The sequence below is a fragment of the Mus caroli genome, unplaced genomic scaffold (genome assembly GCF_978045245.1).
Source record: "Mus caroli unplaced genomic scaffold, Mus_caroli_1 scaffold_15, whole genome shotgun sequence".
NCBI classification, from domain to species: Eukaryota; Metazoa; Chordata; class Mammalia; order Rodentia; family Muridae; genus Mus; species Mus caroli.
The window spans coordinates 99704703-99727231 of NW_028227270.1; the positions used below are offsets into that span (position 1 = coordinate 99704703).

General features: G+C 44.0%; 1 protein-coding gene and 2 non-coding genes across 4 annotated transcripts; 1 reads left to right on the forward strand and 2 right to left on the reverse strand.

Annotated features, from left to right (window-relative positions):
* Window positions 1–2286: 2286 nt before the first annotated feature.
* On the forward strand, window positions 2287–2359 carry Trnam-cau (transfer RNA methionine (anticodon CAU)). The gene has a single exon. It is a non-coding gene; the product is annotated as a tRNA-Met (tRNA).
* Window positions 2360–6188: 3829 nt separating this feature from the next.
* Window positions 6189–6262, reverse strand: Trnat-cgu (transfer RNA threonine (anticodon CGU)). Its single transcript has one exon. It is a non-coding gene; the product is annotated as a tRNA-Thr (tRNA).
* A 3149-nt stretch (window positions 6263–9411) lies between these two features.
* Gpx6 (glutathione peroxidase 6) lies at window positions 9412–16989 on the reverse strand. 2 transcript variants are annotated; one of them, XM_085830793.1, is made up of 6 exons: window positions 16840–16989; window positions 15403–15556; window positions 11949–12066; window positions 11382–11481; window positions 9961–10163; window positions 9412–9559 (listed from the first exon to the last, which is right to left on the reverse strand). In XM_085830793.1, exons 1-6 carry the CDS (start codon window positions 16924–16926, stop codon window positions 9520–9522), a joined length of 702 nt encoding a protein of 233 aa, XP_085686919.1. In that variant the 5' UTR covers window positions 16927–16989; the 3' UTR covers window positions 9412–9519. The 2 variants fall into 2 exon arrangements, with proteins under 2 accessions (XP_085686919.1, XP_021036393.1); XM_021180734.3 differs by having other exon boundaries at window positions 9412–10163.
* Window positions 16990–22529: the final 5540 nt, after the last annotated feature.

Sequence of the window (22529 nt, forward strand, 5' to 3'; positions counted from 1 at the left end):
AATGCCTTCTCACTTGATAGGGAATGGACATAAAGGTAAGGATAACCCTGAAGTCCAACTTGGTGAACCAATGAGTTTTAGTCAGTTTCCCTAGGAAGACAGGTGAGGTGTTACTTATGGGGCTACACCACAACAACCCATCTCAGCATGGGTGACAGTCCAGGAAAGCTGGGGACCAGTAAGTAGCATGCTATACAATTCACAAAAAGCTCAACAGATTAGAGACTATCTCAGGCAGCTCAGCTAGTCTGAGCCCCTTCAGGGCATCTTGGCTAATCTCTGTTTTCTTTTCTTTTTTTCCAGGTGTCTCTGCTGATCTAAGACTCTTCTAGACAGCGCTGCTTCTCTCAGAATCTCTCAAAAGTACTTATAGCTTATATATGTATGCTTGGAGAAGGAGGGACTTAGTGAATCTGGTCAGTTTCAGGGACTTCCTGAAGTCACTGAGTTATTCCTTTTGTAAGTTTAATGGGCTTCAAAGCAGTATGTAATATGTATCTCCCTTTACAACAGTGTATTGTTTTGCCTCCCCTTAATGTCCTGAGGCCTAATAAGGGTTCATCTGGAATAGGACATTGCTACACAACACAATATATGAGTTGCTTATTTGTCACCTGTAATATACACTAACATAGCTCCATAAAATTGACCATCAGAAACACAACAGAGAAGGAAGAAACTGTTTGGTCTGGGAATCATGGCAACAATGTGAAGTGAAGAAGGCAGCAGAACAGGTCTGGAAAGTGTAAAATGTCAGGAAAGTAATCGGCTTTTGCCTGCCTGTGTGAGCAAAGGCGATACAGATTGATTGTAACTCTGTGTTCTGGCGATATAGCTGCTCCAAAGCAAGAAGGGTTGGGAGGAACGTGTGCTCACTGCAAAGGCAACATCGCCACGCGGAACTTAGGAACTTTTTCTTATTTCATTTCAAAGATTTTAAAGGCACAAAAGGGACAGATTTAGAAATAACATTTTCACACTCTTGTTGCAGAAGAGTATATATCTTTAAGGTGACCTAAAGTTAGAAGCCAGTGTGCATCAAGGCTTACAGTAAGACTGGCAGGGGTGGTTTGCAGTTACATCCCCGAATAACTAGAGTCTCTATCCAGTATCTTAGACCCCCATAGCCACCTCACAAGCAAACTCCTGGTACTGACCGCAATGATGTCAAAGACACACCAACCACCATAGTCTACAAATAGGCTTCTCCTGCTTTGACACCCTGTTCACGGTTGTTGCAGCCTACTCAAAGATATCTTTAGCGGAAGCTTTGCCTTCCTCAGAAAACAGGGGGCTCTCTCTCCAAACCTCAAATCTCACGCTCCAGCTGTGGTCTTTGCAGCCAGGCTTTTGGATGGATGTGCTTAGCTTCCACAGTATGTGGGACTCAGGTACTCTCCAAAGAGCAGCGCGCATCTCTGCGCCCCTCCTACCCATACACCACTGGAACCGGGTTAAGCTCTCTAGCACTTTCCTCACAGTGAAGCAGAGATGATAAAACGTACCAAAACTTTTTATAACAGGTTTATTTCTTAAATTCCAGAACTTGGGAGGCTGAAGCCAGAGTATGTGAGCTTCGCACTGAGATCCAGGACAGGTTGGGCTACAGAGTGAAACCCTTTCTCAAACCAAAACCCCCAAATGCAAAGGAGTTCATTTCTAGAAAATGTGTATAAACGAGAGTTTTCTACTGACCGCAAGGTTCAATGTCCTTACTTGTGTCTCTTATTAGTATTTCTTGACAACTTATTTGTGACCAGTGGATAGTGCCCTAGATGATATTGTGAGGTATTATGTCATTCTGCGGACTACAGCGCTCTTAAGTAACTTACACAAGAAAACTACGCGAATTATTTCCCCGTGCGTCCTCCCTTCCCGCCCATCCTTTCTTTCATCCCCCAGGCTATTCCATCTCATTTTATTACTGTTTTGGAGCCTGAACCGGTAGAGGGCGCTCAGGTCCTGCGGTTAGGGAACAATCTTCGTTGCGGCTTCTGCGGTTTCCGCCTCCACTGTCCTCTAAAAAGTTCACGCTCACGAACTGCCTTTGATGCACAGGAGCAAACAAGATGTCAGTGTTTTAATGGACTTACGATTTTAATGGGTTGCATTGCAGCTGTCGGTGGTCTCCTGCAGCTCGGGGTGCCGTGGTGGACACGGCACACCGCTCTTTTGATTTCTGTTACAGGAAAGGTGGTAACGAAGAAAACAATTTAACTTCAAAAGGATTATAGAAATGTGAAAAAAATTAGGATCAATAGTTTTACTCAAGGCTTGAAACTCAGTGCCTTCTTAGCGCAGTAGGCAGCGCGTCAGTCTCATAATCTGAAGGTCCTGAGTTCGAGCCTCAGAGAGGGCAAATGTTTTTGCGAGCCTTTAGTGGCTGATATATTGTTTCAAACCTATAATTTTATCAAAGGACAGTTGTCGTACACCATGAGTTTAATGAGGCAGGAGCCCTTTGAGATCTTTCTCCTTTTGCTTCAGTACCTCTTTACAAGACGTTTTTTTAAATGCCTATCACAATGCATTACACAAAGCTAAAACTGTGCCTAATATCATAAATCTGTCAATTACCTAGTGACCCTCTAGAAAATGACACAAATCTAGAGGTTTCAAACAGTTCTGTGGCATCTTGTTTTCCTGAGGTCAAAGCCTCTGCTGGGATAAGCCTCAAGTCTCTGGGCACTTGGGGTTTGATCCATGGTCAATTGACCAGGAATTGCAGACTCAGATGTCTACCAGAAGGTGGCGGAGTTTGAGTAAATAGATCACGAACCCTTTACAGGGCTTCTATCTGTAGCCAACCAGAGAATTAACAGATTCAGAATATCGTTAAACTTCTTTCGATATTGGATCGGGTTGCTAGGAGTTTTATAGCTCTTTCAAATTTAAGACATTTAAGAGTAAATCCCATTAAAGAGGGTATAGTGGTACATGCCTGTAATCTCTGCATTGGAGGAACTTAGGAATGATTGCCACAAGTTACAGGCTTGTCTCAACCAGCCTGATAGACCTAGCTACCTACTATATTGTTCTGTTTATTTCACTGCCACGGTTGTGGGCTATAGGAATCCAAAGTAATAAAGTAATAGCCATAACAAGTCCAAAATGCCCTAGGAAATGTTGTTTCTGAGAGCATCCGAGGACCAGCTGTCAATTCAGTGACTCTATAACAAATGAATAGACCCACCTCGATAACGCACTATTGGATGATCAATAGCTTCATTCTGGGAGGACAAACTAACAACTAGACATATCCCACTACCAACATGTGGGCACAGACATACAGGTCTTAAAAAACAGAACACTAGCTGTCTTTGATTGTGGTGGAGAATACAAAGGTTGTTATTATTGGTTGTTTGGGGTTGGAGGGGGGGGGGTAAGCTAGGGTTGCTCTATGTAACCCAGGCTGTCTTTAAATAAGTCTCCTGTCTCTGCCTCTCATGTGCTGAGGTTACAGGCATGAGTGAGCCAGCATGTCAGGCTTCAAATGTTATTGTGCGAATCACTCAAAACCAACAGTGTTTATTAAGCATAGGAGTCCAAGTGATGATGGATAACCAACAGCTTTCAATGATCTTTTGACAGAATAAGGGCGTCTGCCTTTTGACCAATACCTCCACTCTGTGTACAAAAACAAATCTTTGCTCAACAGTCAACAGGTCACAACCATTTAGTGAGCTTGTACAGCAACCAAGCCTATGATTATATACCACAGCACAGATACCTCTCTGAAGAATTTAATGGCTGTTCTCAGGCACATAACCATCCAAAGCGTAAGGCCTCAATCTCCAGTATCCCATGAGAGGACAGACTCCTAATGAGTGGTCACCAGCCTCTAATACACACAGCTAGCCTGGCTAGTCCCGCTCATGATTTTAAAAATAAATAAATAAATAAAGCCTTTGTATATTTAATTTCTCTGACTCTGAGCTCCAATCCTCCCTCAGTGACACATTTCAGCAGGGAGACTTTAGTTTTTATTTGTGCCTGTTCTATGGAGAAACTTGATCTGAAACAGTGGCCTCCTATCATGCTTATTTAACACAAGCTACTTGGCTGTGACAAGTCTCCTTGTCTGTGACAAGTCTCTGCAATCTGTCTCCATCTTCACAGGGTCTTTCCCTTATGTGCCTGTCCCTGAATCTAAATCTTCCTCTTTACATTCACAAAAGCTCAAGGCACATGTCCCACCTTAACACAGTAAAATCCTTATCAAAACTCAGAGCTCACTCTTCCTGCTAGGTGAAGCAGGATGCGTTTGGGAGTTGAAGACGTCAGGATCAGGATTCAAAGTCAGCCTGGGCTGTAAGGAATCCTATTCCACAGCAAAACAGAATAAAACAAGACAACAGTAAAAGTTGACTATTTATGCAAAGAAAGAGTTTATTTCCAAACAAAATCTCATTAATACCAGATATAGGGGATTAAAGACTTATCTTTGGGGGGGAGGGGTGTTTACATCAAAACATGCTTAGAATGTTCATTCATACATTTAAAATAAGGGACAAACCAGGCAGTGGTGGAATACAACTTTATTCCCAGCACTAGGAAGGCAGAGACAAGTGGATCTCTGAGTTTGAGACCAGCCTGGTCTACAGAGTGAGTTCCAGGGCAGCCAGGGCTATACAGAGAAACCCTGTCCAAAAAAAAAAAGGCATGTGTAGGGAGAGCCACTGACCTTTTGCACAAACAATTATTTTAAAGAGTAGAACAATTATCTTACCACATACTGAACTTAATTAACCACTTATTTATGGGTCAGATGTCCATTTCAGATATTTTATGTGCATTTATCTGCCCACTCCAGTCAACTCTACTTGGTGAGCTTGTAACTCATGCCCATGGAGCTAAAATAATTTGTCAATGGTGCCTCAACCACCGTGTGCAGCAGCTGAGGGTAGAAAATGGAGACTGGTACCTACTTCAACAGGGTCCCCAACAAAATGGCCAGAGGTGAGATCCAGACACAGCTTAGGGCAATTTCTTATTATTTTACATTGCTACATGTGGTACTTACCGTGATATACTGGTAATACTGCAACAGCTTCCATTGGGTAAAAGAATTAAAAACAGGGCCAGTGAGGTGGCTCAAGGGGTACAAGCACCCACCACCAAGCCTGATGATATAGTTGTCCCCAGAACTCACATGGTGGGAGAATTGACTCCCACAAGTTGTCCTCTGACCTCCACATACCCACATACTTGCACACACGTGCATGCACACACACACACACAAATAAATGTATAAAAAAATTAAGAACACTTGCCAGTGGTTTTATTTGACAGGATACTCTCTCAGTACTTGCCCCACCTGGTATATAGCCCATATTCTTTCTTCAGTTCATCCCTCTGCCCCAGACTTCATCAGTAGCTGACAGTTACTCTGCACATATTCATGCTTGTGTATATGCCACTCTTCCACTGGCATGCAAGGCTCCCCAGAGTTTCCATTAGCTCTGTTCACAGGTATAGTTCCTCTTTGGAAATACACCTACCACATAAAAGGCAGACAGTTAATGTTGGTTGAGTTAGTGGATGAGACAATGGGAAAAGAGGCATGAACCTTTTATAAAGCACTCGGTGGACTCAGCTGGCTTGGATGTTCAGCACAGTTTTCCAAGGCGCTCTTTCTGCCCTGCCTCAATATCCTTTTCTCTAGACATACTTGGATCTAGGAAATTTTAGCTTTTCGTCTATGACTTGTAATGCTTTCTGAACATTTCCTTAAGAGGTAATTGGGGTGTTCTTCCTAATGTCCTCTTCACAAAGTGAAAGATAGAACTGGAGGTGTAATTTGGTGGTCAACTGCACATGGAAGCCCGGAGGCTCTTCTCCTACAACATAAAAAGGAAAGCGATGATTGGATGGAGCGCCCCACCTCGTCCTCCAAACGTTCTAGTTTTCCTTCACAGTGGCTGATTGCGCTGGAGATGTTTAGGGTCTGGATCGATCATGCGTATCTATGATTTTGGCTGCCCCTAAAGCTTACTACAGTTTAATGTAAATTTATGAAAAGTGATTGAGGTCCGTGAGTTATTCTTTGGCCAAGTTTTGAATCCGGTTTATCTCCATAAAAACTGTGTTGTTTTTAAAAAGTGGGACCACCATATCAGGTTACAATTTTGTAAATATAGTAACTTTATATAACAATTGCGCTTCTACTAGCAAGATGTGAAAACGGAAGGCCCCACTGGGAGTCGAACCCAGGATCTCCTGTTTACGAGACAGGCGCTTTAACCAGCTAAGCCATGGAGCCACGCTGTGGCAGGTGAGAAAGACGGATAAATCTATCCCACTTTATTTCTGTTCGGTGGAGGCGGGAGGTGGGGGGGGAGTTAGTTTAATTGATCTAATGATGCCCGTTTTTGGTTTGTTTGTTTGTTAGATGCTTTTGATTTTGTTGTTGTTGTTTTTTAGTTTTGTTTTTGTTTGTTTGTTTTACAGAGAAGAAGCGGTTGCGAAAAGATGCCGCGTTTTCTCTGGTCAGATTGAAGACATCACGAGGAGAGTCAGGGTCAGATTTTTTTTTTTTTTTTTAATTTAAAATCACAAGGACGGGCATTTAAGGGAGAAAAATCTGGCTATGGAGTAACTGACAAAGACCACTATGGCAAAGTAGATAAATATGTAGGTGCGGCGCGTATGTGAGCTCCTGTGTGCTGTGCAAATCGTTGGCTGAGGAGTTGCCTAAAAAGTACACCGCTATATGTAGCGCGCTCTCTTGCCAGATTTGCTGGCGACTGGGCAGGCGTAAAGGCGATCTTCAGCTACAGGCATCTGCAGGGTAATAACCTCTTTGAACCTCTTCAGACTGATTCAAAGAACCATAAAGACGTGCTCACTCGGATGATCTGGAAAGGGATTTGGGGTAGGCTGGAGCCCACACCCTGGACACCGAAGGCTAGAATGGCTTGGTTCCCTCGGAGTAGAAGTGGAGGGCTGTGCTTCAGCCGGGAAGCTGACGGTGCTTTAGGCTGGGGAGGCCGTGGAGAGTCCCAGCAGAAGGCTGGTGTGAGGGGTGGGGAGACCTCTGTCTTCTGAGGTGGTGTACACATGCAATGCCAACACTGGGAAGGCTGAGGCAGAAGGATTGCATTAAGTCTGAATAAAGAATCCCTAGAACAGAACTTTCTGCCACCGGCTTCAAAATGCAACAGGGAAACTGGGAATTTCCAGGGATTAAGTGGGTGTATTGTCCCAGAACCTGGTTCAACGAGTAACGACCCTCGTTAAAGATTTTGTGACCCACACTCTTAGTGATGCTAACTTCCCATTAGATTGTTTGTGGGGTAACCACAGCTTTTCTGATTACACCATAGGTTGTGGGGACTTTTTGGCTTAAGGAAATTTTTCCAACAGTAATACTTGTGGTGGTGATAACTAGGAGATAATATTTGGAGTACCGCAACAAGCTGGAGTGCCTAAGACACACCTAGCCCTTTCTAGAAGGTGTTGCGCATTAATTTTCCTTGAGAACTATAGATCAGTCATAGGAACTGGGTGAGGAGAGAAATGGAAAACAAAAAGGGTTGTTCCTTTTATAAGGACTTTTTACAATATTACCATAATTGTTATCATTTGGCCACATACCCAAAACCTACATCCACATCTCACAGAGCAAGGAAATGTCTGTTTCTGCTTCCCCTGGCTTTGGCGATCTTTAGGTTTGGATATGACAGGTCCATGCGGACCCCAGCTTATGGTGGCTTTTGGGGAGGATGTGGGACCTTCAGGATGTAGGCCACTGCAAGGCAGGCCTTATGAGGTACAGCCTGTCCTGCTGAGCTCTCACTTTTGCTGCCAGGGAAATACCACCAAGCTGTCAGAAGCATGATCAATCATGAACCAAAGAAAATCCCTTCTTCCCTTAAGTTGCTTTTGTATTTGGCCACATGGCAGAACAAAAAACTAATGTAGGTGTATGGGCTGGTTTTATGTCAACATGACACCAGCTGGAGTTATCACAGAGAAAGGAGCTTCAGGTGAGGACATTTCCCTGATCTCCCTGAGATCCAGCTGTAAGGCATTTTCTCAATTAGTGATCAGGTGGGGAGGGTCCATTATGGGTGGTGCCATCCTTGGTCTGGTAGTCTTGTGTTCTATAAGAGAGCAAGCTGAGCAAGCCAGTAAGTAACATCCCTCCACGGCCTCTGCATCAGCTCCTGCTTCCTGACCTGCTTGAGTTCCAGTCCTGACTTCCTTTGGTGATGAACAGCAGTGTGGAAATGTAAGTTGAATAAACCCTTTCCTCCCCAATTTGCTTCTTGGTCATGATGTTTTGTGCAGGAATAGAAACCCTGACTAAGACAGGCTAAGACTAAGTAGGTTCCTCAGAATGGTGTTTAATTTCTCCTGATCAGAGGCATTGTATCTGTATTTTTCAGACTAGCAGCAGAATTGAGATCTCCCAGATTCTCAGGCACAGTGCATGTGGGCTGTGAGGGCGCGAAGGTGAGAGAGTGAAGGCTCTATTGCTGAAGAGTTTCAGGGAGCCTCCAAGCCCAACTAGTGTCTCAAATTCCTAGGCCCAGATGTTGTAACATTAGCTGCTGCAAGAACCAAGGGGCTTGACCACCCATAACTCAAAAGCTGCAACACTAGCTGTGGAACCCCAGTACCTAAGGCTTGGGACCTGTAGCTGGTACTCATTGCTACCACCACCAGCTCCAGATAAACACCAAAGATCACAATTGCTCCCACGTGCAGACTATCAGCAAGCAAGTCCAGAGTAAGAAGCCCCCACCCTAAACACCTGGAGCAAAAAATCTCTACACTGTCAGGCTCAGAGCCATAACCCCATAGTCCTCTATCCTTGGAGCTATGACAAGCCCTAGAACCTGTCACTAGACGTAGCCCTGTGACACTCAAGGACCAGAACTACAGACACCAGAAGAGCTACTTCCCTTACTAAACACTCTATCAAAGTCCCAGCTGACTGTTACCAGCAGTACTTCCCATAGGACTGTGGCTCCTCTGATCAAGATCAGGTTTTGTTGCTTTTTGCTCTGTATTTGTGTGCTTTCAGATTTTAACAATAAGTATGAATTGATTTGAGAGAGAGAGAGAGTCTTTTAGACACGAGAAGTCCTCTTTTGGCTTATAAGGCTTAGCTAAATGACCAGAATAGGAGGCATGGAGAGTCTGGCTCTAAAAGTCTGGGACCTGAGCCTCACTGCAGTACCTATAATCCTAGCTACTTGGAATGCTGGAATGGAGAGTTGGAAACTCGAGGCTAGCCTGGGCTACATACATAGGTCTGTGCTTTAGATCTGAGTAGCAATGTGTGCTAAAAGCAGTACCAAGGAAGATTCTATAACACTTCTAGAAATCCAGGATGTTGAAGATGTAAGCATGGAAGTCACGAAAGTACACAATTTGTACTGAAAACATCACTCAGAGTCCAGCTGCAGTGAGTTCTTTTATTGTTTATTAGATTATTACTATTATTATTAGAGACAGTGATCATAGGAATGAATTTAAAGGTGGGAGAACTCTGGGTGAGAGCAAACCACATCATTTGGTGTGAAGGACATCTGTAGCCAGGTGCCATGACCTGAATGCACAAACAGGAAGTCACTCAGGAAGGCTGGTAGGATATGAGCCAGAGGGACCTTGGGACCCTGGTGGAAATGCCCTATCTTCATGTGATGAGAGGTTTCTGCTCTCAGCCTTCAAAATTCCCTAAGAAAACTACAAGGTGCTGTGGTACCAAAGGGCTAAACAGAAGGAGAACTTGACAAAGCATGCCCAGCTTTGGAGGGGAAGAGGCTGGGACCCAGAGGATCTGGCCACCCATCCCCACTTCTTTTAACTGGCCAGTGCTGTGAATGATAGATTAGGATCTTTGTGGATTGCACATGCATCAGTAGGGACACAGCCAGTGCTGTGGGCTTTGGTCATATGGAGGCTGGTGACGGAGTGGAACAAAGACAAGATTTGTAAAGCCTTTCTTACTGGGTGCTGGTTTGGTTTAGGTATTCCATGATGTCTGACTGGACAGTGCTGACAGGAGTATGGTGGAACCAGCGCATGACAGGGACTCCGTCAGGACCCACCAGGAACTTCTCAAAGTTCCAGCGGATGTCATGAACCTTCATGGGATCCCAGAAGAGATGTTCTGGAGAGCCAAAAAGTTCAGAGGTGGGAGGGCAGGAGTTCTGGAGCAGAGATATGAAAAACAGAAAGATGATCTCATTTCTGCTTCTATGTTGTCCAGTCTCTTTTGCCCACCACTGTACATCTTAATGCTTTAAACTCTTCACGTGCTTCTGGCCCATCCCACATGTATCAGTGTATTGCTATTAGTACCCAAGGCCACTCTAACCAGGTTAGAAGGTGACAGTGAAAAGCACCCGACTTTCCCACCTCTCCTCTAGTCTCTTGCTTTTATCTAGATGTTTCAGTAAAAGAATAACTTCAGTCTGGCATTGTGGCTCATACATTTAATCCCAGCACTTGGGAGGCAGAGGCAGGTGGTTCTTCAAACTTAAGGTCAGCCCTTGAAAAAAATATAAATACATGTATATTTATATAATTATATATAATATATATTTATACATGTGTATATCTTTTCCAAGTGCTGAGATTTCAGGCATAAGCCACCACACCACATAGAACTTTTAAATATTGCACAGCTCTGTACAGATAATATCACTAGTTTGTTTGTTTTGAGTTAGGGCCTTGTTCCATAGCTGTGGCTGGTCTGGAAAGGACTATTTAGACTAAACCTAGAACTTACACCCATCCTCCTGCTTCTGCATCCCGAGTACTGGCAGTATAGCTATGAGCCACCATATTTTGGCATGGTATTTTCTGTGCTACAAAAAACAGTCCATGTAGTGCCTTAACTTATTGAAATAAAGAATTGCCTTTTATATTCGGTAAGTTGCTCTTTTGTTCCAATTTACTGTGGATGGGTGAAGAGATCCACAGGGACAGCTGTGTTCTGCAGACCATTCTCTTGGGACAAGTGACTAAGTGACCGGTGTGAGGAAGGGCCTTCTCCTGGTGACTGTGGTTGTACTACTCTGTTATTCTGACCCTTTGGCAGTCTCTCCTATCCTTGTCTCTGTCATCTCCTGACTTTATAATAGATCCTTCAGGTAAGAGACTAACCTACTAATAAGGGTTAACTTATATTTATTTCATGGTTCCTCGAATAAAGTAGGGATTTGATTAATGATTATTAAATAAACAAATCAATTAGCATTCAACAGAGCATGTTAGCCTACTCCAGAGCTATTGTGTGTGTTTCCTCTGCTTGAAGCTAATGCCTCGTTTCCATGAATTTATTCCCTTTTACGAATCCTAGCCCATCCTCCATACCAACCCTGTTGCTTTCAGAGAATTCTGTCTGGCCAGGCTTGCTCACTCACCTTTAGGAAAGAAAAAACCTTTTGTTCATTTTCTCCGTTCACATCCCCCTTCTCAAAGAGCTGGAAATTGGGGACATAGCCACCGCCTGGACGCACATACCTGCAGTGAAATAAGGTGTTCTCAGGAGAATCCAAATTAAATCAAGGAGGAATAGGAATCACTACCAGTGGTCCTCACAAAGGAACAGAAAGGACTGAGGAAAGAGAGAAGATAAAGAGGAGTCTCTGGGCTCAAGATTCCAAGCAGGGAGCTTTGTGGAACTGAAGAATTCTAGAACATTAGGAAGGGGATATTTTGACTTCAGATTGCCAGGTATATCACCATTTCCTATGTTTTTTCCTTTCCCCTGAATGTCTTTTCCTTACATCTTCCACTATTCTCACCCTCAATGAAGCCAAGTGTGGGAAGAGTACTTGGGCATTTCCAGGAGGGCTAGATGGAATTCAAGGTGTCACGGCGACATTCTTCAGCCCATTGTTCTATCACCTTCCCTGGAAGACTCCAGAATGGGAAGGTATCTAGGCAGATGAGGAAAGGGTATCCCTGGGGCCCCAGACAGCACTCACTTGAGTCCAAGGAGAATCTCTGAGTTCTTTCCAGGCTCTTGTTTTCCAAACTGGTTGCACGGAAAGCCCAAAACAGTGACATTGAATGACTTCAGCTCCTCCTGCAGTGTGTTCAGCTCTGCAGGGAGAGGGTGAACAGCTTGGCAGACTTCCTACTCAGTACTCAAGATGTGAAGGACCCACCGTGCTGACCCTCTTGTCATGTGACTACACTGAGGACGATGAAGAGCTGTAGACTTTAAGTAGGCAGAGCCAGTCGCAAGGACACAGGGCTCTGGGAACTCATCTCCACGGCTACGGGTTTTGCAGCACAGGGTTTCCCAAATAACTGCTCTTCACCTTGCACACAGAGCTTACTTAAAGTAAACAGACGCCGGGCGTGGTGTTGCACGCCTTTAATCTCAGCACTTGGGAGGCAGAGGCAGGTGGATTTCTGAGTTCGAGGCCAACCTGGTCTACAAAGTGAGTTCCAGGACAGCCAGGGCTATACAGAGAAACCCTGTCTCGGAAACAAAAGAAAAAAAATTAAAAAAAAAAAAAAAGTAAACAGACACAGACTGACTAGGCTTATGGAAAATAAGGAAAAGGCAAACAAAATGAGCGTGCTCCCTCCTGCCCCCACACCAAGCTTCATGATGGCACCTCTGATGCTCCTGCCACTTTCCCAGAAGACTCTCGGCTATTGCGTATTAGAAGTGATAGAAACAATAAATCAGAATCGAACTGCATATGGTGGTACTTAGCTCTAATCCTAGCAAGTGGGAGACAGAGGCAGGGGCATGACCATAAGTTGTAGGTCAGCCTGATCCATATAGTAAAGTTTAATCTAACTAAGTCTATATAGTGAGACAGTGTCTCAAAACAAAACAAAACAAAATAAAAACAAAAAACAAAACAAAACAAAATGCCATGAAGCCTGGTTGCATAGCATTCTCCACCCTGAGGCCTCACGTTCCTCATAGATCAGGGCCTCTTAGCTTTATGCTCACCCGAGCCACTCTTCTGTCTTCAGTTATTTTCAGTTTAGAGTTACACCTCAGAACTAGACAGCTCAGCCTCCACTCCACTAGCTGGTGTCTCCACTAAGAACGTCTTCCCAGATAGTGTCTTCAAGTTTCCATATATTTCTTGCATATTTTATATGAAAATGTATGTTTAATAATGCTATATGAAACTCATCTTTGAGACAGTGTTTCATGTTTGACTAGGATGGCTTACAACTCACTGTGTAGCCAAAGATGACTTTTAACTTCTGATCCTCTGGCTTCTACCTTCCCACTGCTGGGTTAGAGATCTGCATCACTGTATTAGCATGAGAAGACCACGTGCCCAGCACTGCGCAAGCCTTGCAGTGGGGCATGTGGAGGTGTGGGTGTGGGTGTGTAGATGTGGCATTTTAATATAACTGCAGCTAAGCCAAGAATCCTCTTCTAAATGATAACTTCAAAATGCCAAAATTAGATAATGCATGAGTCCTAAATGAGACATTGCATTACACAAATGTAAATAGTATTAGGAAGGAGAAACTGCTGAAATTTGTAATTACTATAGTTCCATTAAAACAAATTGATAGAGTGCAATAACATTCACAGGTGTTACCCCAGCATCTGGGAGGCAGAGGCAGGAGGATCATGACATTGAAAGTGGGGTCTTATCTCAAAAACTGCTTCTGAACAGGGCCTGCTACTTTCCATTAGTCAAATATATAACAATGTCAATATGCACAATTTGTGAAAACTTATTCCAAATTACTGTGGTTCATTTCCCTGTGGCATTTGAGTCAGTAAACTTCTGAAGTTATCTTGGACATTCTGAAAACAGCAAAGTTTTTAGCACGTCAAGAAACGTATCAATCTCTTGTACAATTCATGTAGAAATTCATATGACCTTATTTGGGTCAATAATACTGTAAAATTCTTCAAAGACGGGAACAACAGGGAGATGGAACATTCTCCTGTATTTAGCACTATCTCCAAAGAGCCTTCACGCCAGCTACGGCTGCTGGGATAAAACCTTCCTTCTCCTCTGCTCTGTCGTTTGGGGCACCTCCTAAAACAGAAGCTCCGTCTTCCTTCCTGTTGCTGCTGCTGCTGCTGCTGCTGCTGCTGCTGCTGCTGCTGCTGGTAGTGGTGGAAGTTGTGTGGGGTTTGTATGTGTGTGTGTAACTATATGCATGAGTGCACACACATGTGTGTGTGTGTGCATGTGATGTACATGTGTGGAGAGCAAGGGTTGTTGATGCTTTCCTCTATTGATCCCCACCTTATTTTTTCCCTTATGATAGAGATGATATTTTTTGAGATCTAACCGCTTGGTTAGACTGGCTGGCCAGACAGACCCAAGAATCCAACTGCCTCCTCCTCTCTTGTCTCCCAGGTCTAGGCTTACAGGCATGCGCCTCTACCGTGTTTGGATTGTTGTAGGTTCTAGAGAATAGAATGCAGGTCTTCATATGTTTTCAACAAGCCCTTTATGCCCCAAGCCATCTCCCTAGCCTCCTGGTGTGTTTGTTTTTCTTTTCATACAGGGTTTTAAGAAGTAGTCCAATGGCTGAGATCTAACGTCAAATCCTTCTGCTTCCAACTCACAAGGGCTGAGATGACAGATTTGTGCACTGCTATACAATGCTGAGGACCAAGCCCAGGACTTTGTGTGTGCTAGGTCAGCACTCTGCCAACTAAGCCATATCTCCAGCCACATAATCTATGTCATAACTCCCATTCTCACTCTTCTTGGCTTAGGCAAACCAATCTCCACTGTGGCCTAGGAGTCACAGGGAGGGTTTGGTGTTCTATCAACACTACAGAATGTCAACATCACAGTACACAACCATGACAAATCAAGACTGCTCCACAGTCATGTTAGAACACACACACACACACACACACACACACACACACACACACACACACGGTGTCTACACCACAAAATGACTACATATCACCCTGCCAATATAAATGGCTGCTGCTTTACCGGTTACAGCTTCAGCCTTTCTGTTTCTCTCACCATCCAGGTACGATTTCTAAAGATAACTAGGCACATAATTGCCCCCTTCTTCGTTTCCTGACAGCTCTTAATCCAGAGCAGCAGTCTAGTTCCTTAACTTTCCACACTACCTGACGCCAGCTCTCATGGCTTCAGTGTTTTCTATACCTTTCTGAGAAGCTTCCTTGTTCTCTGTGGTTGCTGGGCAACAATGTCCACTTGTTCAACTACAGATATGTTCTTAATGGCGCTCCAACACATCTTGGGGAAAGCCTTGGAGCTCAAGCATGGAGATAGTTGTGGCATTAATGTGGCAGAATGGGAAGTTAGGCTTCCTATTCATCCCCAGCTCATAGAGTCATTGTGCTTCCTCATCCCTCAGTCCCAGCAACATAGAAATCCTCCTCCAGTCACAATATGGTGATGTGGCAAGCTAGTGCTGACAGAGAGTTGAAATTTGAGTTCTTACCAGGGTACGTAGCTGTCAGGCCACAGAAGGACGCCACGTTGACAAAGAGGATGTACTTTCCTGCATACTGCTGGAAGTGGACAAACTCCCCACCATCTATGGTGTTGGCTCCATACTCATAGACGGTGCCAGTCACCCCTTTGTTGCAATCCACCTGTGACAAAACACAAGTACTGGAATGGTACGACCTGATAGACAGTAATCCTCAACACCTGTCAGCAGTTTCAAAGCACTTGAACATTTTTCATGCGATATCTTAAAATTCTAAGAACTGAAGAATTTCTATTTGATGAATTCCACACCCAAGTAGAAATCAGTGGTAAATAGATCCGGGTGCCCACAGATGGTACCCTCTCAGGGGAGCTGTGACCTCACTCGATAGTTGGTAAACCATGACTTTACAGCTACCAGTCAGTATTTTACATGTATTCTTACCCTTCACATGCCCAGTAAAAGAGGTCAAAGCTCAAAGGTCAGGCTTAAGCATCATGAGAGCATCTTGGAAATGCTTGGGCTTCCAAGAAGACATACTGGATCAAAAGCTCTAGAAGGGGGACCCAATCACCAGTGTGTTCTGTTTAGCTAAAGTCTGGGAATCTCTGTGCTCTGTGATAAGACTGCTCCTCACCTTTTACAGAAGGGAGCTGCAGTTGGCAAAAGATGTGTATGTGGCTTCTTTAAAGCCACAAGTGAGGTTAAGGTTTTCAACATGTTTCTGTTGTGAAGCCAGTGTGGTGACTGTCCAGCTCCTTGGAGCAGCACCGAAATCTGAGAAGCCCTTATACAGTGCCGAACCCTGTCTTCACCTGCCATATCCCTCCACCCCCACCCTCTGAATTCAGTCTCTGTGTCTTAGTAGCCACTAAAAAAAGTAGTCCTCTTCCCCTAAGTCCCAAGTCCTTGGATCCCAGTCCAGTGCCCACTTCTCTATTCATTCCTTCTGGGTTTGATTCAACTGGTCTGAGAACAACCAGCCTCCCTCCCAACTCACTTTGCTATTTAACCACTGTTTCCTAGAACCCATGGGGCTGCTCCAAGTTACAGATCAGCATGGAATAGGGCAGGTAGTGGCTTGTCAGATGGCCATCAAGAGGGACTGGCAAAAGCAGATGGGGACTTGTTCAAAGATCTAGTAGGTGCTGAGAAGCAAAGAAGATGCAGGGAAAACACAATAAAGCACAATGCATGGAGGTAGGAGAGCTGCCGTAGCATCAGAGGCAGAAGTCTGCAAAGGAAGGCCTCTCTCCCTTCAAGAACAGGAGAGATCCCTGAAAGTGTTTGAAATCAGTTTAGGTCCACTGGTGGGGGTGGGGGAGTCAGCAGTGTGTGTGTGCTTCTGTGTGACATTTTGGGCAGGAGAAGCACACACACACACACACATACACATACACATACACATACACATACACACACACACACACACACACATACTCTTACCTTCGATTTTTGAGGATTCAGAGTCTCCTGAGCTAAGGCAGCCATAAACAATGAGAAAAGACAGGAACCCCACAACTTCTGGGCCATGATTGTACAAAGAACACCTGGTGAGTCTTGACCCTCAGGAACTGTGATCCCTTTTGAGGATCCCCAGCAGGCACCAGTTTGAAGATACACAGCCAATCACAGTGCTGCTCTCACTCTCCACCCCTCTCCTTTCTCTTTCTCTCACCCTTGCTCTCCTGATACAGGAGACACACGTGGGTAAGCACATGCTCTGACAGGTGAAGGTGACATGAAGGTGGATGCTTTTCCTGTCTGCAACCTGAGATGCCATGCCTCCCTTTTCCAGCACCTAGAGCAACTCAAGCCACTGAATTACAACCTACTTTTCCACAAAATATTCATGAGATTTGCATGCAAACTAATGTTTGAAAAGCATTGACCCAGGGTGTCAACAGTGATGCTGGGCCAGGAGACACTGGTACCACAGCCTGAGAAACTCTCTTCCCCCTTAGGAGCCAGTACTCAGGTAAGGGCAGATCTTTACCTCTGCCCCAGAAAAGAATTTCAAGGCCAGACAGAGCAACACAGTTTGTGAGTTTATCAGGTATTTAGACAAAGAGACCTGTAAGAAAAGGCAGTGCACAAGCCCAAGACACAGCTGTGCCCGCCGCTCTGTTTCCTAGGCCAGTTCTCAGAGCTCCTAATTTACAGCAAGACTAAGTGATGCTCAGAAGTTAAGTAAGATTTAAAAGTTAAAGACACATGCTCTGTTTTAGTCTGTAAAGATTTAAATGTTAATTTAGCATTTTGTGTGTGCTATGTGAGCACGCATGCGGAAGTCACAGGCAACTCTGCAGGGCTGGTCCTCCTCTACCTTCCATGGGCTCCAGAGAGGAGACACTGGTTGGCAGGCTGGTAAGGCTAACTAACCTGTACAAACAGAGTTATCTTGCCACCCATGGTTGGATTTTTTTTTAAGGCAAGGTTTCATATCTAGAAGAAAACCCCAGTCTGTCTTCTAATTGATTATGTAGCTGTGATGCCCCTGAACGCCTGCTCTTCACATCTGGGTTAATAGAGATATTTGCCACCACATCTGGTGTTCTGTGACATTGAGTGTTAAACTCATAGCTCCCTGAATACTAAGGGAGTGTCTACAATCTGAGCATCACACACTCCCAGCCTTGTTATTTTAGGATCCCTATTGCTGTAACCGAAGTAACTTGGAGAGGAAAGACTTTATTCGACTTATACTCTCACATCATTGTTACTGAAGGAAGCCAGAAGAGAAACTCAAACAGGATAGGAACCTGGAGGCAGGAGCTGATGCAGAAACCATGGAGGGCTTACTAGCTCACTCCTCATGCCTTGCTCAGCTTGCTTTCCTATAGAATTCAGGACAACCAGCCAAGGGATGCACCACCCACAATGGGCTGGGCCCTCCCCCACCAACCACTAATTAAGAAAATGCAATATTATGAAGGCTCTCTCCTGTCTGATGACTCTAGCCTATGTCAAGTTGACAGAAAACTAACCAGCACACTGCCTTTCTTTCTTTCTTTCCTTCTTTTTCTCTTTCTTTTTCTTTCTCTCTCTCTGTCTCTCTTCCTTTTTTCCTTCCTTCCTTCCTTCCTTCCTTCCTTTTATGTTTTGTCTGAATGTATGTATGCACACCACATGCATGCCTGCCTGGTGCCTGCAGAGAGTAGAAGAGGGCATTAGATCCCCTGGGACTAGAGTTACAGGCAGTTGTGGGCTGCCAAAGGGGTACTAGGAATCAAACCTCTAGACGGGCAGTCAATGCTTTTAACCGCTAAGTCATCTTTCTAGCCCCATCTTTTTCTTAAAGAATCTCCCCTCCCCCACCTTTAAAAATGAAATTACAAAGCTGTTTAATGAGATTTACAGTTTATATTTACAGATGAATGAGGAGTCCTAACAGAGTAAAGCTCAGAGTTACAAACATTCTGGCCCTAGGTAAGCATAACCTAACAGTTGTTTTTAGCATCCTTCTTTGAGATGTTTCTATGGAAACACAAATTATCTCTGCAGGCAATTCTGGCTTGATCCAATGTCTTGCCATTTCTTCACTTTCAGGCACCAAAATGAGCAAACTGGCTGCCAAGGTAGGGGCTTCTTTCTCTTCTTATGTCCCTTGATTTTCTCATCTTTTTGTTCTGTCTCAGGATGACTATCATTTGTTCTGTCCCTTCAAATTTCACCAAACAAACAAACAACAACAAAAAAAAAAAATGTTGAGCTTTTAATATATGAAGCCAGACTGTTGGTGCTAAACCTCTCAGGCTCTGTTACTCACTCTGGCCCCTGGAGGAAAGTTCCTTAATGGAAAGAAGAAGCAAAATGAGGGACACCCATTCACAGAGGAAGTTATCACAGAGAAGGCTTTGGGCCATGCATCAGGAGTGGCCAGGCTTCGGGCTCCCCTTCGGCAAGCATTCCCAATCATCCCTATAGGATCCTACTCTGTAACTTTAACAGACTGCAGCTTGGTAGACTGAAACTTACAATGTAGTCCAGGCTGCTCCCAAACTCACATCAATTCTGCTTCCATGACCCCGTTGCTGGAATCACAGGCGTGAATCGCTTTCCTTCATGGTAATACATTTGCTCAAGTTTTCCTTTTATTTACCTGTTTGTTCATGTTTTGCCTTATATTACCTCATGCTTCAGGAAAACTCAGATCAAGGCTGGCTGTGGCTTTAATCATAGCTTTCATGACAACCACTGACCCTAACTTAAAGTCCTCCTGAGGCTCGGTTATTATTACCAGAAATCCTACCTTCATCTGTTTATGGAAATAGTTCTAGTAGTACAGAGTAGACCCTGTAAAGATGAACATGTGCTTTCCTGGGTGATGTTCATGTCCATGGCTTCCACCACAATGTGCCTCAGTGGTCCCACCATGTGCACACATGACCAACAGCATCTGAAACACTGTGGCTCTGGCCCTGGATCAAGATGCTTTATAAACATGGGACAAAAAGAATTGAAATCTCCCCCCTGAAGTCCTGAGCTGGAGTCCCATGAAGCCCAGCTATCATCCAGAGGAAGAATACTGACAGCTTGCTTGACAGACCAAAGTTGAGACAGTAATGAGCCATGGGTGGACATAGCCACACGTTGATCAGGACTTGTTTGGCACACCCCTTGCCCTCTATGTGAACCTAAACCTCAGTTTCAGTATCCTGGAGATGCTCCTGGGAAATCACTACATCTCTTCACTTGTTACTCTTCCCACGTGGCCACAATGAATAAATTCTATTTTCTCTGCTTTTCACTGTTGTCTCTTTAATTGGCCAGTGGGGGATATAGGTGGCTGAATCTATTTACTGGGACTGCCAGGGCCCAGGTTTTGACCCTAATAACTCCAGTAATGATGTCCATAGTGCCTTTCATAACCTCCATTGGTTTCTGCTTTACATTTTTGCCCCTTTGTTTCCCATTTATGGTACCATAATTCTATGGGGGTGGTCTGTGTTACAGGGTCATTACAGAATCACACAGGAGCATATCAAAACTGCTTATACTACGTAGCTTCTTTTTGTTCTGAGAGAGTCTTTACCCATCACTAAGTTTGTGGTATTTTGTTACAGGAGAGTAACACCGATTTAGTAGAAAGTGAGGTACAACTGTGACAGGTTTCCCAAGTAAAGTCTTTGGAATTGGGAAATGGGCAAAGCTGGGGGGGGGGGGGATGTGAGCTACATGATAGAAAAATGTGAATGTGTAGTTTGCCAGACTGTTGATAGACATATGGATGTCACAGATGCTTCTAAGGAGGGCTTGGCAAGAAATGAGGAAAATATTATTACAGGCTGAAAGAATAAATAAAATCACTGAATAGATATTTCTCAAAAGAAGACAGATGTGGTGCACACATGTAATACCAGGAGTTAGGAGGTTGAGGCAGAAGGATTGTAGAGTTTGAGGCTAGTCTGGGCTACATAGAGTCCTTGTCCTTAAAGGGGGGAGGAGGGTATGTAGGGGGGAATAGGGTGGAGATAGAGAAGCTATAAGTGACCAATATGAGAAAAATATCAATATGACTGATCAAGATTTAATTTCAACTTAAAAGCACAGTGAAACATCCCTTCATACGTAGGATGAATATGTAGGAAAGACTGAAAAGCATCAGAGGGGATGCATGCCGTTAGTGGAAACTAGCAGACCCTCCATTGCCTGCATCTCTCCTGTCTTGTATAGTAAAACGTCCCTCTGCCTCCCTCAAGGATACACGTGGCTGCCTATAGGGATAATCCAAATAGTCCAGAGTAATCCCTCCATCTCCAAACCCTTATCTTAATCACGTTTCCAAAAACAGTTGCCGTATAAGAACATTTACAGACTCCAGAGGCTAAAACCCTCTTTGCCCCTTGCCCCATAACCCTGAACACACGTGCACGCACACATACACACACACTTCGTTGCCTATATCTTTTTCTTTTGCTCATCCCATACATGGTCCCAAGAGACCAGACGCGTGGCTCTGACAAAGACTGAGAGCTAAGGGACTAGCCATGCGAACTCCGTGACAATAAGAATCAAATGTGCACTCTCCTTTCTCAGCTCTCTGAGATGAAGTCTTCATTTAAAGGGCTCCTGTAGCTAAGAGGAGTAGGTGAGTCAGGAGACAAAAGCTTGGGTTTTTTGTTTAGTTACTTCATTGATTTGGATTTGTTTGTTTGTTTGTTTGTTTCTTCCAGATCTTACAGACTAAAGGTTTATTGCCTTGACATTTTGCTGTCTTAGGACGTAGTCTTAAGAACAAGAAGACAACTTCTATTTCTGATCAAACAGCAGTAAATTTTACGTCCCTACAATATCCTCAATGGTGTTAATGCTTCTTTAACTAACTCACAGAACTCAAGAAAGCAATTAATTCTCATTGACTGGGCTATTATAGAAGATACAATGGGAAATAGCAAACAAAAGGAGTGTGTAGGGCAAGATCTGGGGTAGGTAGATGCAATCTTCAATACCTTTCTGTGTGAGCACTTTTCTCAGCACCCCAAGAGCTTACTCCTTCAGAAGCTCTGTGTATTGTTCTTTAGGGCATTCCTGGACGTTACCAATTAAATTGGTCATTGATGACTGAATCGATCTCAAGTCACCATCCCTTCTTTGGAAGAGGGTAGAAATGAAGGCATCACGTTTTTAATCAATCATGCTTTCCTTGATTTTTCTAGCAAATAGCATCATTTTAAAGGGACACCTGAGTTATCACACTAACAAATAGAAGACACACCTGCAACTCAGGCAATTCAGAGGGTTTTTAAACCTTTGGATCAAGAACAATGGCAAAGACTAAATACTTGCTAATGTACTTTAGACATGCTCTCACCAAGTACTAAGTTTGGCCTCAAACCTACATTCTCCTTCTGCAGCCTCTCAAATGCTTGATTACAGGCTTGTACCATTACACCAAATATTTATTTCCTTTTAAAAACTGTATTGTAGAGATAAAAGTAAAAAGCAAGGGCAAAATCCCCATACTTTATTTAGACTCGGACTGGCTGAAGCCTGACCCAGTGACTTGTGATGTTCTTTTCAAACATTCAGAACCCATTCCCAGTGACTCACTGTCTGATTCTAAATTGCTAATCTCAAGAAAAACAAAAATTTACCACATAATATAATAGGAAAAAAATGTTTCACTGAACTTC

What these genes read in the sequence shown, in the direction of transcription:
- Gpx6 (XM_085830793.1), bottom strand. Translation starts at nt 16,926, where the DNA reads ATGGCCCAGAAGTTGTGGGGTTCCTGTCTTTTCTCATTGTTTATGGCT. An exon ending in TGAATCCTCAAAAATCGAAG is followed by an intron (nt 15,557 to 16,839) that starts GTAAGAGTATGT and finishes GTTTTGTCACAG; the next exon opens with GTGGATTGCAACAAAGGGGT. An exon ending in AGGTTTTTTCTTTCCTAAAG is followed by an intron (nt 10,164 to 11,381) that starts GTGAGTGAGCAA and finishes TCTCTGCTCCAG; the next exon opens with AACTCCTGCCCTCCCACCTC.